Genomic DNA, 16,741 nt, shown 5'->3' on the forward strand with positions numbered 1-16,741 from the left:
CTCTCTCAGCTTTGTGTGTAGGTGTGTTGGAGGACACCATGTGTCCTGTGGCTCTCACGGTGGCGTGGGAGAGAGTGACAGCCAATTCACCAACTCCTCTAGTCTCTATCGGTCTCTTTCTTTCTTTTCTCTCAAAGCCTGTCCATATTTGTATAACTGAGCCACCCCTTCTCTAAACCTGGTCCTCCCTCAGGGTCTGGTGGCCTATAAAAGGCATGTGTGTGTGTGTGTGTGTGTGTGTCTTTGAAATGAAATGTGTATGCATATGTCTATGTATGTGGGAGCTTTAAATAATTATAAGAAACATAAATTAAATTATATAACTGATTTCTGGACCAAAAACTCAATAGGGTTCTATGAAATATCAATAATATATAAGATTGCAGTAAAAATACTGAAGCATCAGAATGTTCTATGCTATGTTTCTCTTCCTTAACAACACATGTCCATTATCCTTCTATTTGACTGATAGAATGTTTTATCTAGCAATATCTCACATTATACTGTAATATTTATTCTGAGTATAGAGCGCGTACAATAAAAAAACTATTTACTGTGCACCTCATGAATTCATAAAATATTACTAAAGGAATCACTTAGTTTTCTTGTAGGCAGGGTGGTGTGACGAGGCAGACTTACCATCACCACACCAAAGTTCCAATAAAAGTACAATGAAGAGTTATATTATTACACCAATAAGCCATTAATAAAACTTATAAATGATTAGACCATTAACATTACAACCATCTACAGTAGCTGCTGGTGTCACCGGGGTGGCCCTGTCCCCTGAGCGCATGACTTCACAAGACCTCTAGGAGTGTCCTTTGGGTGCTGTGGGTTACAGCAAGTGACCTCCATGGATTGGACGTTTTTCGTCTAATGCATTTTAAAGGTGCTCGACTAAACTGAGATCTGGAGGGTTTGGACTCAACTCCAGAGCCTTGGATGGTCATGACCTTACTGGTATACAACTGATAATTTGTATGTTTTTTAAATTTATTTTAGAGCTACAATTTTTTTTTCAAATTATTTTGTGGAATGTCCATCAGATGGGTAAATCTAATGAAGCAAAAAAAAAAAAAAAAAAAAAAAAAAAAATATATATATATATATATATATATATATATATATATATATATATATATATATATTATGTTACGAAGAAATCTAAATGTCCAAAATGATCTGTCTTGAAAACTGCTCACTTCTGGAAAAACTGTTACAAAGTGTTGAAACTAGAGATTCCGCCTACAATCGTTAATTAAACAATGTTTATTATATTAATAATCATGCATCTTTATTTAAAACAAACACTTTTAGATCTAGTTCTTGTTGGGATTATGTGGAGCATCTGCAATGCAAGTGGTCTGAATGACCTGTTGCTATAGAAACAACAATTATCAAACCTATGATTTGCCTCATTATAACATTTGCCAGAATTATCACCATTTTCATTCGTCAGAATGAAGAATTCAATAGTGCTGTGGTATAAACTGTTGAAATAATCCAATGTGGAACACTAAGCATAAAAACATCTGCGGCAGAAACTCCATTTTTTAAATATGAAAGACTTAATTTGCTTTTTAAAAATTTGTTACTAGACCTTCAATATTTAAACAGCTTTAAAAATGCCTTTGAAAAATATTGATTCACAATACTGGCATATTTTCTTGTGGTTCCAGGAAAGTTGCATTGGCAGTTAACCTCACAGTTTTTTTTATTTATTTTTTTTTATAACCAAATTCTACATGGTATATTTACATATCTCATTAAAAACATCTATTTATTACAATATGGACGAAATCAATTAAAGATGCCAGTTATTGGCTATGGTAGAATCAAATAAAAGAAAAGTAGGCATACAATCCTTTGCATAAATATTCATACCCTTGATTTGTTTTATTTTTTTATGTCATGGATTTTGTAGCAGTAAAACTAAGAAATCAATCTGTTTATGAATTAATTATTACATATTATTAATTTTTTTAGGTGAACCTGCAAAAAGGCAAAACAAGAAGTTTATAATAATAGAACAACCTGGAAAATAACCTTTTCCAAGTTGTCGTATTCTCAAAATTGAACACCACCATTTACAGTTTATGATTATTTCTAGAGTGTGTGTCAGTCTATGCTTTATTCTACTCCATTAAACGTATTATTATTATTATTATTATTATTTCTATTATTATTATTATTATTATTATTATTATTATTATTATTATTATCATTAATAATGATGATAATAATAATAAAATAATAAAACAAACAATAATAAAAGCACTAAGTTTTTCCTTTTTTCCCCAAACATTTACAGTGCCAACTGTAATAGAACAAAATAATTTTATCATAAAAGGTGACATGGTTAAGCATCATGGCCCCACGGTTTGAATACCGTGTGCAAGGAGTCTGCATGTTCTCCCTGTACTTGATGGGTTTTCTTCGGGTACTCCGGTTTTCTCCCGCAGTCCAAAGACATGCAGGATAGGCTAATTGCCATCTTTTAATTGCCCATAGTGTGTAAATGAGTGCCCCGTGTGCCCCGTGAAGGATTGCCACCCCACCTAGCGATTGGCTCCAGGCTTTCCACAACCCTGTACAGGAAAAGCGGTATACACTATGGAATAAAAGGGGAAAGTGAAAACGTAAATGAGTTCATCATAGAAACTCATGTGATTCAAAATAATTAAGCAGCTGGGTATCAGGCCATTAGCTCAATTACAAAAAAAGAGCAAGAGAATTTTTTTGGAATACAATGTTACTATAATTCTATATCTGAAGAATTAAAAATGGTTGTGCGTGTGTGTGTATGTGTGTGTGTGTGAACACATTTTAGTAATTCATGCAATTATATATGTATACAATACACTCAAAGTAAAACACACACACACACACACACACACACACACACACACACACACACACACACACACACACACGGAGATAGAGGAAGGTAGAGGTAGAGAGAGATAAAGAGACACACCAGTGTCTGTATGCACCGCACCTTCACAATCCCCATCTACGTATCCTCTGTCAGAGCCATCACTTGTTCTGGATGAAGAACAGCTAAAATGCCACCTCTGATCTTTACAGAAGCTCCTTTAGGCAGCCCAGACAGCAAATCAAGCGAGCATGCTCAAAGGTGACATCAGAGGCTGTAGTCTGGGAGGAATGCTGGGAAATGGATTTCTATGAGAGTGCAATGCATTGGGATTTTTTTTTCCAAGAGCAGTGATTGAGTTTGGTCAGTAGATGGCACACACTTCTAATAACTATGTCTTTACATTGTCCAGTGGCATCTCTGGCCCAGAAAGGTTGGGTACATGATACATTAACATGCAAAGTACTGGCTCAGTGAATCCAAATACAAAAGCACCTCATTAATTAAATTACAAGCACATGTTAATGTTATATAAAGCAGGAGTAAGATGAGGTAGAGACAGAGGTATGAGAGGCATTAGCCATAACAGCACTTAAGCTCACAAAACTACTGTAATACTGTAGATTACAGCCTCAGATTACACATCAAAACTGATTAAGCAATAAATGGCCACTGTTAGAAGACATCAAAAGCAACAATTCAGAGAAGGAGATGCTCGCTCCTTAACGACATTTAATTTACAGTCAAAACAAACGTCTTTGCAATATTGCAAAACAGACTCATTAGTGATGTTTATATTAGTGATGTTTCCAGAATAAATAAATAAATAAATTGCATTTTTTTTGTGTGTGTGTGTGTGTGAGTGTATGTGTGTTTTCCTAGCTGAATGATGTTAAAATACCCTGGGTAATGTGGTCCTAAACATTTAAACCGTTTAATAAATTTTTGCTCTAAATCAAACGTTTAATAAATTGTCCAATTGATGTCATAACCCAGGTAGTGACGACTAATATAATAGTTATCTGTTGGTTGAAAAGACCAACAAGACATAACTTATATTGTATTACAGTGTCATATGTAATAAACGCACAACAAAATTAGCAGTAAAGAAAACCATACAGTATATAGTTAGACTAAATTACTGATTATTTTGTGCACTATTCAACAGGGACATCTGGTGGGGCCCATAGGCTTCTGTCTTTTGTAAAGACATTTATAGCATTTTGCGGACACCCATATCCAGAGCGACTTACATTTTTATCTCATCTATTACACATATCTAAAACATATCTAAAAGTTAAAGCTCTACTCAATGGCCCCAACAAAGGCAACATGGTGATTGGGTTTACATCTTCCAGAATTCAAACCTTTGCACCACCTGATGAGTCAGGAACCCAGTGCCTTAACCACTAAGCTCTCCCTGCCCACAGTGAAAATGGAATCTTTTTACTCCTCTCAAAGCATTTTTGCCAGCTTTTTATTTAAATCTTTATTAATTCCTTAAAGATTTGACACGCTTTATGTAAAAAAATTCTTACATTGTTAGAAATGGTACTTGTATTTCAAGTTTTAAACATAAACGTTAAGTTATTAATTGCTTTATTGGGGATCTTGCTCTCCAGGGACACCATAGCCATTTCCTAATTAAGACTATGATGTTACTGTAAGTTCTAGTGCTGGAATTGTTTGCTAAATGTGTAACCATGCATGTGCTGCCATCTTTTGGAATTTATTGAATATTGCATGTGAAATATTTAAAGAAAAATTTTAGTGTATATACTACAACTACTACTACTACTATTACTACTACTACTAATAATAATAATAATAATTATTATTATTATTATTATTATTTATAAATATAATTATATATAATTATTATTATTATTATTATTATTATTATTATTATTATTATTATATTGGTGTCATGGTGGCTTATTGTTTAGCACTGTCGACTTGCACCTCAAGGGTCTGGGATTGATTCCCTCCTTGGGGGTATGTTGGCATGGAGTTTGAATGTTTTGTGGGTTTCCTCAGGTACTCTGGTTTGCTCTCACAGGCCAAAGACATGTATGTTAGACTAACTGGCGTTTCCAAATTGTCCATAATGTGTGAATGTACATGTGAATATTGACCAGAGGTACTTCCATGGTTGTGCGTGAAAATGGAAATAAATACAATGATCACCAATGGCCTCCACGGTCCCTAGTTGAGTTTTCTAGTTGTTTCTAGATGTAATCATCATCATCATCATCATCATCTACTGATTTCTTGCTGGTGGTCAAGTTCTAATACAGTCTGTGATGATGATGATGATGATGATGATGATGATGATGATGATGATGACGATAAGCTCCTGTTGGCCCCTTCATACATGTTTATCAAGCAAATTTTTATGGTCTGTGTACAGGTGATCCAAACTTATCCTGGGAACACTTACAGAACATTATGAATACACAATACTTGGGAAACAAGTTCATCCTAAGTGAACCACACACACACACACACATTTATACACTCATTCCTACCAGGGACAATTAGGCAGAGCCAATATTCCTACCAATATGTTTTTACTGGATATTGGAGGACACTGAACCTGGGAAGTCACACAGACATCCCGTTGACCTTATAAGTTTACATACACTCATGATAAACCTGAGAAGACTTCCCAATGTGTTGGTCATTCTAATAAAGGCTGCCAATTAAATTCTTTTAGCCTTTAGCACAGGGTACTTTGTAGCACTTTGACGAATCCAGCTGGAGTGAACCATAATCTCGAATAGGACGTTCAGATACTGTACCTTGGGCTTGACAAATTAAATCTTTTTTTTTTTTTTTTTTGGACTCTTCAAATTTATAATCTAATTGTCCCTGCCAAAAAAAAAAGAATTTATTACTTTGCTTAAAATTGCTTAAAAAACTTCTGTTAAAGATGTATGTTGTAACATCATTCTGCCCCAGGAAAAGAACGGTTAAACAATTGTTAAACTTTTTACAATTTAACAGGATAAACCCATATCTAATTTCAACTTCTTGGAAACTTTAACAGCAACTAACTAAGAGAGCTAGGCTTTTCTTTATTTGAATCCCACTTTTCAAATTGCCTGTCCAACATTTAAATCCTTACTTTAGTTGATTAAAGAGATTTGACACCAACTTCAACTTCTTATGGGCTGCACTTATGCACTGGAACAATCAGCCTGAAAACAAAAGCTTACTTGTCATCCCTAATGCAACATAATGTTATTAGTCACATAAATCTCTTATATAAGCAGCTCATCTTACCCTGAATCCCACTAGTAGTGCTGTTCTTAAATGAGTCAATTCTTTAAGAATTCCACCTTCACATTTGAATAGCTGTAATTCATCCTGTGACAATTCTCTAATGCTGTCAATTACAAAATGCGATGCAATGTAGTGTGGTGTGTCAGAAAGTGGAATGATAAGATCAATGCATTGAAATATATCCACCTAATTAATGTGTGCTGATTAATATCCACCCACGTAGAATATGTAGGACTATGCGAATCCTCAATTTAATCAAGGTCATCTTTTTGCAAATACTTGCATATGTGAGTGCTAAAGCAAGGAGAGACAGTGGGCTCCATTTGTTAAAGTAATATAATTAATGTTGTCCTGTTGAACCATTAATAAATATTATGTATACATCAATCAGCCATAACATTATGTCCACCTGACTAAAATATTAAGTAGGCCCCGTTGGCCACCATAACAGTGCTGCAAACAGTTGTTTTTTTTTTTGCTTGGATCTCTTTCGGTATAAAAGAGTCCACTGTATGTCCTGTCCACTGTCCACCGCAGACTGGGAACAAGAGCTGCAGTTTTGAAGTTGCTCTGTCCCATCACAATTTCATTCTAGCCATCACAATTTGGCCAATATTAAAGTCAAATTCTTATGCTTGCCCATTTTTTTTCTCCTTCCAACAATCCAAACAGGAAAACTTGCTGTCCCGCAATAGATTGGTGCCCTATCCAGGGTAAACCCCACCTCTAGCCCCAAGTCAACCTGTGTTAGACTAAAGGCTTCCCAGGACACTATACAAAAAAGGCAATATTTAAAAAATGAGTGAGTACAGTAGGTGGGAGAAACAGCAGCTAAAAGTTAAATCTACTAGAACTGAATAATTCACTAATTAGTGTGAGATGTAATCTAGCTCTCACACACACCAGAGGCACCAACAATCACATCTAATTACTTTCAAGCTTTATTTTTCTTTAAAATATATCCCTACACGTTTTACTAAAGATCTAATATTTCTATACATCAAACTGGAAATTAAAACTAATTGCAGGTGGGAACTAAACAAAGGATTATCTGTGTTTCCTGGGAATTTCAGCACGTCTTTATAAATACGTTCCCTATTGACTATAATATTGTCAGTTAATGTGACATGATTTCTCTGCCTCACATGTTTAAACATAATCCTCTCTAGTCCTTAAATTACATGTCAACTCGGAATGCATACAGTAATGCCACAATTTACTGATAAAAATACATGGGAAGAAGTAAAAAAAAAAAAAAAACTGACTTTTATTTCTGAGTTGAGCAAATTGCCCAAAAGAGCTAAAATTGACATCACTAACCAATATCATTAGCACCTTTGGTAATCCTCTGGGGATAATCCATGGCTCACAAATTTCTGACAAATCCTTCAAGGGGCTTTACATGCACGGTCAGATGAGCTGGCTGCCACACTACAACAGTAAGATCAGTCTTTATTGGATGTGGATCTTATTTGGATCCACAAAAGTATAGTAAATATATACAGTATATACACTACTGTTCAAAAGTTTGGGGTCACTTTCTAACTCCATGATCGTTCCTGATTTTTTTATTTCTTTCTACATTGCAAAGGATTGCTGAAGGCGTCCAAAAAATGCATTAATCTCCTTTGAACAGTTGATATTAAGATGTGTCTGCTACTCTGTATAGACTTCATAATGCCTCTAATCTGAGGTGCTGTTAACACTAGAAGTGCCGCGCCAGTGTCACCTACTTTTAACGCGATTCAACGGTCATTTGACCGCCTTTTGTTTTAAATGGGAAGCTGTCGCTGACACACAATGATGGCTAGATGACGCTTTCACCCAAAGCAAATAGTTTAGCTACAGGACCAACTTGCACTTGGACAATGTGCCATTCATTCCTGCGTTGATAATCAGGATTTTTTTTTTCATATTTAACTAAGAAAACCTACTACAGAGTCTCTAAGGGGATAGCGTAAAAAAAATAGGGGAAAAACTAATTTTAAAACGAGAAAATTAATTAGTTCGTTCATTCTATTTGAAGCTTCTCGGATGTGTGTTTAGTGTGAAAGTGCTTTAGATGGAGCAGGAGCAGTGATTTAGTTCTAACCTCGTTTCCGTGAAATTATCGCTAAAACAATGTAATGACCCCTCCTGAGGATATAAAGCTTTATTATCACGTTTGAATAAATCAGATCTACCACAGCAGATAATAAACTATGCTATGTCATAACCGAAGCAAACACTACGATTATGCTTTCGTTCAGTGTTGCTAGGCAACGGACCACGCGCCTAATCATTTAGCTTCACTTTTCCGTTTAGCTCTGAAAAAAAAGCTGTATTTTGTTTGTTTGTTTATATTAAAAATTTTTATAACAGTACAAGAAGATAACAGTTTGGTCTGTGCGGTTAGTGCCCTTCGAGAGGTGGTGCGCGCGCGGTCCACTACACAGCAAAATATGTTAGTATATTATAACTGAAATAAAGCGGCTCACATCGGCGTGCGCTTCGCACAGTGCCACAAAGACAGTGCTTATTTAACACGTGTAAATTTGCGTTTGTTGTATTTCTGGGAAAGAGAAATCTCTTATAAGTTTTCCATATTGACGCGCGATACAGTTGATATTGAGATGTGTCTGCTACTTATGCTCTGTTAAGACTTCGTAACGCCTCTAATCCGATGATCATTATGCTGCTTCACAGATTTTGCAAATGCACTTGACAATACTGATCTTGCAAGAACTATTACAGAAAGGCTGACCTCTGTGTCTTAAAATAACAACTAACTGTGGTTTTTGTTGTTGGTAAATCCCCAGTATTGTTGTAGAATGTAGAAAATAAATCACTAAACCAAAATAAAGAAATTTACAATATGTGTGTGTGAACATATACTGTATATGATATCTACATACATATTTAAACATGATAGATATACACACACTAAATATTGTATACAGTAAGTACTTAATTACAACAAGCCATTACAAACAAATTTGCTATTATACATATTTAAAGAATTTATAAACAATAGTATCACAATATTAAGAATTTGGTTTTTACATTTTCCTCTCAGAAATGTGCACTTTTCCTCCTCTGTTCCGCCACCCAACTATAGGGATTCTTGTCTAAACGCAACATGTTGAGGATCCATGGATCTTTCCGAGCCCCTGCTAAAAACTCCTCCAGTGTAATCTGACCTGTGAGAGAGACACAGGCATGTGATCATGTTGTTGACTGGGGGAAAAAAATCACCTAGCAAAAAAAAAAAAAATCATGATAATATGATAGATCATTACTTGCAGATTGTCCAGACACTCTAAATTAAGTTATGTGTTTAACTCAGTATTTCATTAAGTCCTTGTATCTTTATTTAGATCATATGCATATTTAAATCTTAATTACAACATAATATCTTATAATTATAACTCAGTAATTTGTTATTTAGACTAAATTAATTACCTAGTCATAACCATAAGAAACTTGTAACAAACACTTGTGGCATTACTACTTATTACTAGGTCATAATAAAGATTAATAAAATAACCAGTTAGTAAATTAATTGTTTGGGTAATTAAGTCATACTAACGAGACAATAACATTTTCTCTCAATTTAATGCACAAAGACATAAATAATGATCATGCACGTTAAGATTCACTCACCATCTCCATCCACATCCACCATTTTAAAGATTCTTTCACAGATCTCTTCAGGAGATACTTCTGGATCTTTTCTGCCTACTTTCCTGACATGATTTATAATCTGAAGTGAGATAGTTAGTAGTTTGTAGGTGGAACTGTCTAAAATGTCTAATTAAACAGTTATGAATTATTTCTTGCTTTGTAGTACTTTATTATAAGTCTAGTAATATTTGTTATTGTTAGGCCATCTTCCTTAAAATAAGCTAATAATTATTATTTTGTTATTCTGTAACTAATTTTTATTAATTTAATAATGTAATCAAACTTTATTGAGATCTTCATCTGGTCTAACACTTTTTAAGGAGAGCCCTAAAGAACATAAAAAAGAAATAAGTAGAAGAAAAGTAATAAAAATTACCCACTTCAATAATGGCTTTGAGTTCAGCTTTGTCGATAAAGCCATTGCCATTTTTGTCATAAACTTTGAATGACCATCTGAGCTTGTGCTCTAAATCACCCCTGAACACCAAATTCAGAGCGGCCACAAACTCCAAAAAGTCAATAGTGTTGTCCTAAAGGAAAGACAGGAAATATGGCTTTCATATATTTAAAAAAACAACAACAACAATGAACAAATAGTACTTCAGATTTAACAAATAAACACATTCTCACATTTGCAAAGTTGTAATACATTCGTAAGGTTTACATGGAGTTAGATCTTCCACAAAAAAAAAACATTCCACTATAAATGCATATTAATAGCTCATTTCCCTGATATATAGGTTCCACCTTTACATTCTTAGAAATACTTGTACCAGACTGCACTTCTTTTTGTTGACAGGAGTACATCATTTGGTATATAACTTTAAATCCAGTTTTGGACCTAAAGGATTACTAAAAACTTATTACAGGCACACCACAAAAACATTCCTTGGTGACATAACGTAGATGTAGTAACGGAACTAACAATGTAATTTTGATAATATTCTGAACAAAAAAAGGAAGAAATAAACAATTAACAAATATTTATGATATAAACAAAACAATTAATTTAACAGCAGGGTCTCTAATACATTTTGCAATAAAACATCTGCCAAATGAGTAAACAGGCGACAATGAAATTTCTAAAAGAAAAACAAATGCAGTGATGTAAATAACTTTTAAGTTTAGCATATTTCTAAAAGAATATTATTAATTTTTAATAAAAATTATATATTAACATTTTCATTCCAGTGGGATGATTGTTATGCACAAGCATTAAGAACATACAATAAACATGTGCATGTCTTTATAAAAACCAAAAAAACAGAGCTCTCACCCCATTCTTGTCAAAGGCACGGAACATACTCTCTGCATATTCAGATGCTTCTCCAGATGGTCCCACTCCAAAAAAGTTCTTAAATTCATGCAAAAACAAAAGGCCGCTAGGGCACTCAGTCACAAACTTTTTATACATGTCCTGAAGAGTAATGACATCAATCTCTGCATGCTCAGTTTTCTCAGTGGCCTGAGTTTGTCCCATATTTACTCTTTACAGTGTGTTTTCAGTATCCCATCCTGAAACCTATTTTCATCATGCAGCCAGGTTGCTAAGAAACTTTAATGGAGATTAGTCTGAAGGAGAGGAGGAGGTCCAGTGGAGGTCTCTCTACCTGTTTGAAAACTAAGTGAGGTATTTTGCTTTGTTTAATTTATTTAAGAACAATTAAAGTTATTCCTACCCTCAATAAACTTGGTCCAACTCATTATATCTTATCTTATTTAAGATCCAATACACTTGTTGGTGTGCTGTTATTGGAAAATAATCAAATTGTGTTTTATTACTCTTATAATATGGCAATGTTCAATAATTACTGTGCAATTATTTTTAATTAACTCTTAACCTTGAGTGGCACAGATCCCGGCAAAAAATCTCTTATATGAAAGTCAATGGAGAGGATACAGACATCAAACTGTGTGGCAGAGTGTTTAGATTTTTCGTGTACTGTACAACCAAATTTATCATTGCTTTTAAATCGTGTAAAATTTTAAGGCTACCTAAATAAAGGAATAGTGGTGCAAAAATGTAAAAACATTTATTATGATGATTATTATTATTATTTATAATATTTATAATAATAATATTATTTATAATAATTTACATGCATAATGTAGACATAAACATAAATACTAAAATTTGAATTAAAACTGATAAGGTGCCTGATATTGTCTTTATGAAAGTGCATTAAAAAAACAGTGACTGGGTTTAATGTAATAAATTAAGTTGTTTCACTCGTACAGAAGGTTGATTAACCAGGTTGATTATACCTTATGTCAAGGCTATTTTTAGCACACTCCTCCAAAGGAACAGAGAAACCTGCCATGTGAAGACTAATAGGATTTACATGTGTGTGGGTGTGTGTGTGTGTGGGGGGGGGGAATTATAAAGGGGAAAGATAGCTGAGTAATCCATATAATATTCTGCTTTCCAAAAAGTTACCATGTGGATAATCACATGATTTACTTGTGAGATTTACACATCACTTTGTTGTGGTTCATGTTTTTACATGTAATTGCAGAAAATTTTGAACATGATACATGTGTGTGTGTGATTGCTTGTGGAATGTAACTGTTACACAGTCTGGTTGTTTGGGTCCTCATGCTTTGATACCTTTTTTTCCAGATGGTGGAAGGGTGAAGAGTGTGTGCAGGGCGTCTGTTGTCTTCCACAATGCTGATGGCTTTGTGTCTATCATGGAGGAAAGAGATACCCTGCTGATCTTTTTAGCTGTTCTTATTTACCCCTGCAGGGCCATAGCAGTCCAGATCGTGCAGTTCCCAAACCAGTCAGTGAAACAGCTACTCATGATGCTCTTGATGGTCTCTTATTTAGTCTTCACAGGAAGTACTGCACATACTGTAAATATGCTGCTGGGCTGGAGCTGGTGTTTAGGGACCAGGTGAGGTTCTAAATCAGGTTAACACCAAGAAATGTAGTGCTCTTGATGATCTCCACAGATGAGCTGTTGATGTTTAGTGAGGATTGGTCCTTTTGCGCTCTCCTGATGTGAACAACTATCTTGTCCACTTTCAAGGGAATTAATACTTCTCTCTGTATACTTAAAAAAAATTGCTGATGAGACAGAGCACCATCATGTCATTGGAAAACTTTATGATGTAGTTAGTGCTGTGTATTGTGTGCTATTTAATCAGCAAGGTGAATAGCAGTGGACTGAGCACAGTGGTGATGGAGAAGCTGCTCCTGATCCAGACCGACTGAGGTCTGACAGAGGTCTGACAGAGGGACTAAATGAGGTCAGAAAGCCCAGGATCCAGTTGTCTAGGGAGATGCTCAGCCCCAGCAGGCTCAAGTTTTCGATTAAGTGCTGAAGATTGGCATTCAAGCTTTCGTGTCATTATTGGCCAGATGTGTGAGGGCCAGATGCAGTGTGGTGACAATGGCTTCCTTGAGCAGTAAGAATAATATGCAAACTGCAGGGGATCAAGTGAAGGCAATAGCAGGGTGTTGAAATGCCTCACAGCAAGCCTCTTGAACACTGCATGATGATGGGTATAAGCACAATGAGATGATAGTCATTGAGGCAGAACACTGGAAATACCTTGGTAATCTGGAGCATGGTGGTGACCTTGAAGCAGGTTGAAAAGACAGTGTGCTTGGGGAGATATTAAAGATATCTGTGGAAACATCCATTAGCCAGCCTGCACATCATCTGGGCTTAATTTTCACATGTAATATTCTTTTCTTAATTAAAAACTTTAGTACTGGATCAGTGTAAAGAAGATTGACTTAAAATGCATTCTTACTGTGTAAGTGAAGTTTGACATACTGCCATAAAATTTAATAAAAAAATTATAAAAATTAGGAATATACTTAGAATTAAATTGTATATTGCATTGTTAGAACTATCTTGATTTTTTATGTAATTAATTTATTCCTTAATGACGAAAATAGCAAGCACTGTTATAAAAACTTTATTTATTTATTTATTTTTTATATGAAACCGAACAATAATTATCTAGGAATCAAAAAATAGAGACAAGAAGAAGGCTGTAAAGTAAAATCAATGCTGGTCACCTAGAAACTAGATATTTTGTTAGATATTTAAGTTATTGCTATTAGCAATTATTAAGGATCTTAATTACAGCTTTATTTAAAACATGTGCCCTCAAGTAACAATCAAGCTGCAATCAACAATCTGCTTTTCTTGTTATCAACATGTGAGAATTCAACTAAACATCACCAAGAGGGGGTGCTATCTTACAACATTCACTTAAAACACCCACACTGATGACTGAAAGAGAATGAGACTGTTATAGAGGAAAATACCAAAGTGTGCCCTGTTAGTAAAAAAACTGGTTTTAATCTTGTTAAGATGTAAAATGAGTAAAAAGGAAAGTGCTTTGCATACTAAGTGGGGATATTATGAAAAATGATGTGCTTGTCAGCATTTTCCAGATGTGCTTATAAGATGTTGCTCTACTGTAACGATTGCTGATGCACAGCAAATCGCAAAACTGCTGCATGAGTAAAACATTTTTGTTTACTATTAAAGGACTCAATTCATTGTTTGTTTTTTATTTCTTCTCACAGTGCATTTAATAAAACCATGAAGTCAGAACTAACAGCAAGGGTCAACCATACTGTAGCATGTGTTTTCTATTCATGTGGGTGACACAGAGCCTCGATTTCAATGACAAGTGCTATTGGAATTTATATTTAATTATATGACTTTCATGTAAATTAAGTGTAATTTAATCAGTCCATCAGGTCAAATGATGCCTGGTGTCACTGGTGGAACAAGAACTAATAAAAGTGGTTCCACTTCATACACTTAAGGTGGCAGTGGTGGCTCAGAATCTGAATTGCTAATCAGAGGGTCGGGGTTCCAGCCCTGCAAATTCGTCCTTTTGCAATTAGTATTTAAGCTAAAAGTATTGACTTCGCTCAAATCTTCAGTGTTTAATTTTAAATTCAAATATGGAAGTGTACATACAGAGGCCAAATGGCAAAAACAAACGACTATAGCTTAAACATATTGAATGAGGTTATGCTTGTGACCAAAATTACATATAAATGTCATACAATATTCCTGTGTAATATCAAAAATCAAATATTTATATCATCACATAACATGTGGGGTTTCTATACCCTGCATGTGTAGAAATCACACAAGGATCATGTGATTTTTGATATGTGAAGTTTGTGTGACTTGTTTTCTTTATTTAAATCCGTTTATAGCTCTGTTATACAATAAACATTGTTACAAAGCATAACATTAACATACATCATAAAATGTGATTTAAATTTAAATTTATCCTTAATAAGCAAGCCAGAGTCAGTAATGGGGTTATTAGCATTTAATGAAACAAAATCAGCTTTAGGTGTTACAATGCTTTGGAGATCTTTTAATCTTAAGTAAAACGTATGCAGTTTTCTAAGTAAATTAGCTGATCAGTTTTACTGAGCATCCTGCAGAACCACTGGCAGTTCATCTGAGTACTATTGTTTAAAAATAAGAAATGTTTTTTTTTTTTTACATAACTCAATAATAAAGGCCTAAAATTAACAATAATAATAATGATACTGGAAAATTTGTAATAAAAAAACAATATATACTGACTGTATATGCACACACACACACACACACACACACACACACACACACACTGGAATCTGCCCAGTCCTTCCTGAAAAATTCAAACTAAACTATAAATATGCAATGTTGTCACCATGAGCTTCAATCATCATGATACATTTTTGACAGAAAAGCTGTGCCTTGCCCTGAAGAACTGGATATGTTTAATTAATGTATATGTCAAGGAATTGACTCCACACAAGGTTGCAGAAATAAACCCTCTTTTCTTTGAAGAGCTAACTATTCTTTTTAACCTTCTGAACAGTAAGTATATGTGTAGATCCGCTTTGCTGAAGGCTCACTAGGCCTCACTGAAGGTCATAGGGTGAAATGGGTCTGATGTAAAGCTTCAGAAATCTCGGAGTACGTGATTTCTGAGTGGAGTGTGCTTCTGACAATGGATTTCATCACAGTTTCTCTCAAAGAGACTCAATAATGGACAACAGCACTACTACTAATGGAAAAAGGGTTTTGACTGGCATTGTTATACAGTAAGACTATTTTTTCCTGAATGACCCTGAACAGGATAGATCAGTTATTGAAGGTGAATAAATAAATAAATGATTGTTTCATTGTTACTGAATATTACAGGAAGTTCAAGAACAAATGCAATACATTACTGAGAGCTAAACGACTATTTATTTTTATTCAGTCTATTAGTTGTCTATTTCATACTTCTTGCAAAAAGAGTGATTCTTTTCACTGCTATAGCCTGTTTTATCTGTGCACTTTAATGGTAATAAATAAGAGTAAAGAATGCACTTTACATACACTATTAGTGACATACAGTACATGCTGTAAGCGTTGCCAGGAATGTGCATTATCTAGGATTTCATCTTCCACTTACATACAGTATTATTTTCCATACTACAGCAATTTGGCAATTATTACAATGTTTAATTTACTGATATAAAAATCTCACACAGTTTAAAGTTCCCCAATAATATGCCCTTGTAAACAAGTTAATGCCGTATGTGTCTTAAACAAAAAAATGTGCAAAATCTTATTCTCTTTCCCTAATTTTTTTAATCCCCATTTGCATAAGTGAATTTTACTAGGGAATCAGAATGCAGAGGTTAAAAAACGTTTGGGGGGAAAAATACTAATTTTCAGGACATTATAAGGCATGTTTCACCCATTGTGAGGTTTTTCAACCCATATTTCTGAAAAAAAAAATTCATTATTTATTTATTGTATTTATTATTATTATTTATTAATATTATAATTTTTTTAGCAAGTTATTTATCGTGTGTGGATTTTAGGATGTACTATTTTATGCATCCATCCATTTAGGAACGTCTGTGAGCCAACTAGGGACCAT

At 34.4% G+C, this 16,741-nt stretch overlaps 1 protein-coding gene across 3 annotated transcripts; it reads right to left on the reverse strand.

The window, feature by feature from the left end:
- Positions 1 to 8,138: 8,138 nt before the first annotated feature.
- On the reverse strand, positions 8,139 to 11,375 carry LOC128527412 (guanylyl cyclase-activating protein 2-like). Of its 3 annotated transcripts, none has more exons than XM_053499741.1 (4): positions 11,103 to 11,375; positions 10,207 to 10,356; positions 9,806 to 9,905; positions 8,139 to 9,397 (listed from the first exon to the last, which is right to left on the reverse strand). In XM_053499741.1, exons 1-4 carry the CDS (start codon positions 11,304 to 11,306, stop codon positions 9,255 to 9,257), a joined length of 597 nt encoding a protein of 198 aa, XP_053355716.1. In that variant the 5' UTR covers positions 11,307 to 11,375; the 3' UTR covers positions 8,139 to 9,254. The 3 variants fall into 3 exon arrangements, with proteins under 3 accessions (XP_053355716.1, XP_053355717.1, XP_053355718.1); XM_053499742.1 differs by having other exon boundaries at positions 8,139 to 9,342; positions 11,103 to 11,367; XM_053499743.1 differs by having other exon boundaries at positions 9,214 to 9,392; positions 9,802 to 9,905.
- Between the last annotated feature and the right edge of the window lie 5,366 nt (positions 11,376 to 16,741).

The sequence above is a fragment of the Clarias gariepinus genome, chromosome 7, assembly GCF_024256425.1.
Source record: "Clarias gariepinus isolate MV-2021 ecotype Netherlands chromosome 7, CGAR_prim_01v2, whole genome shotgun sequence".
NCBI lineage: Eukaryota > Metazoa > Chordata > Actinopteri > Siluriformes > Clariidae > Clarias > Clarias gariepinus.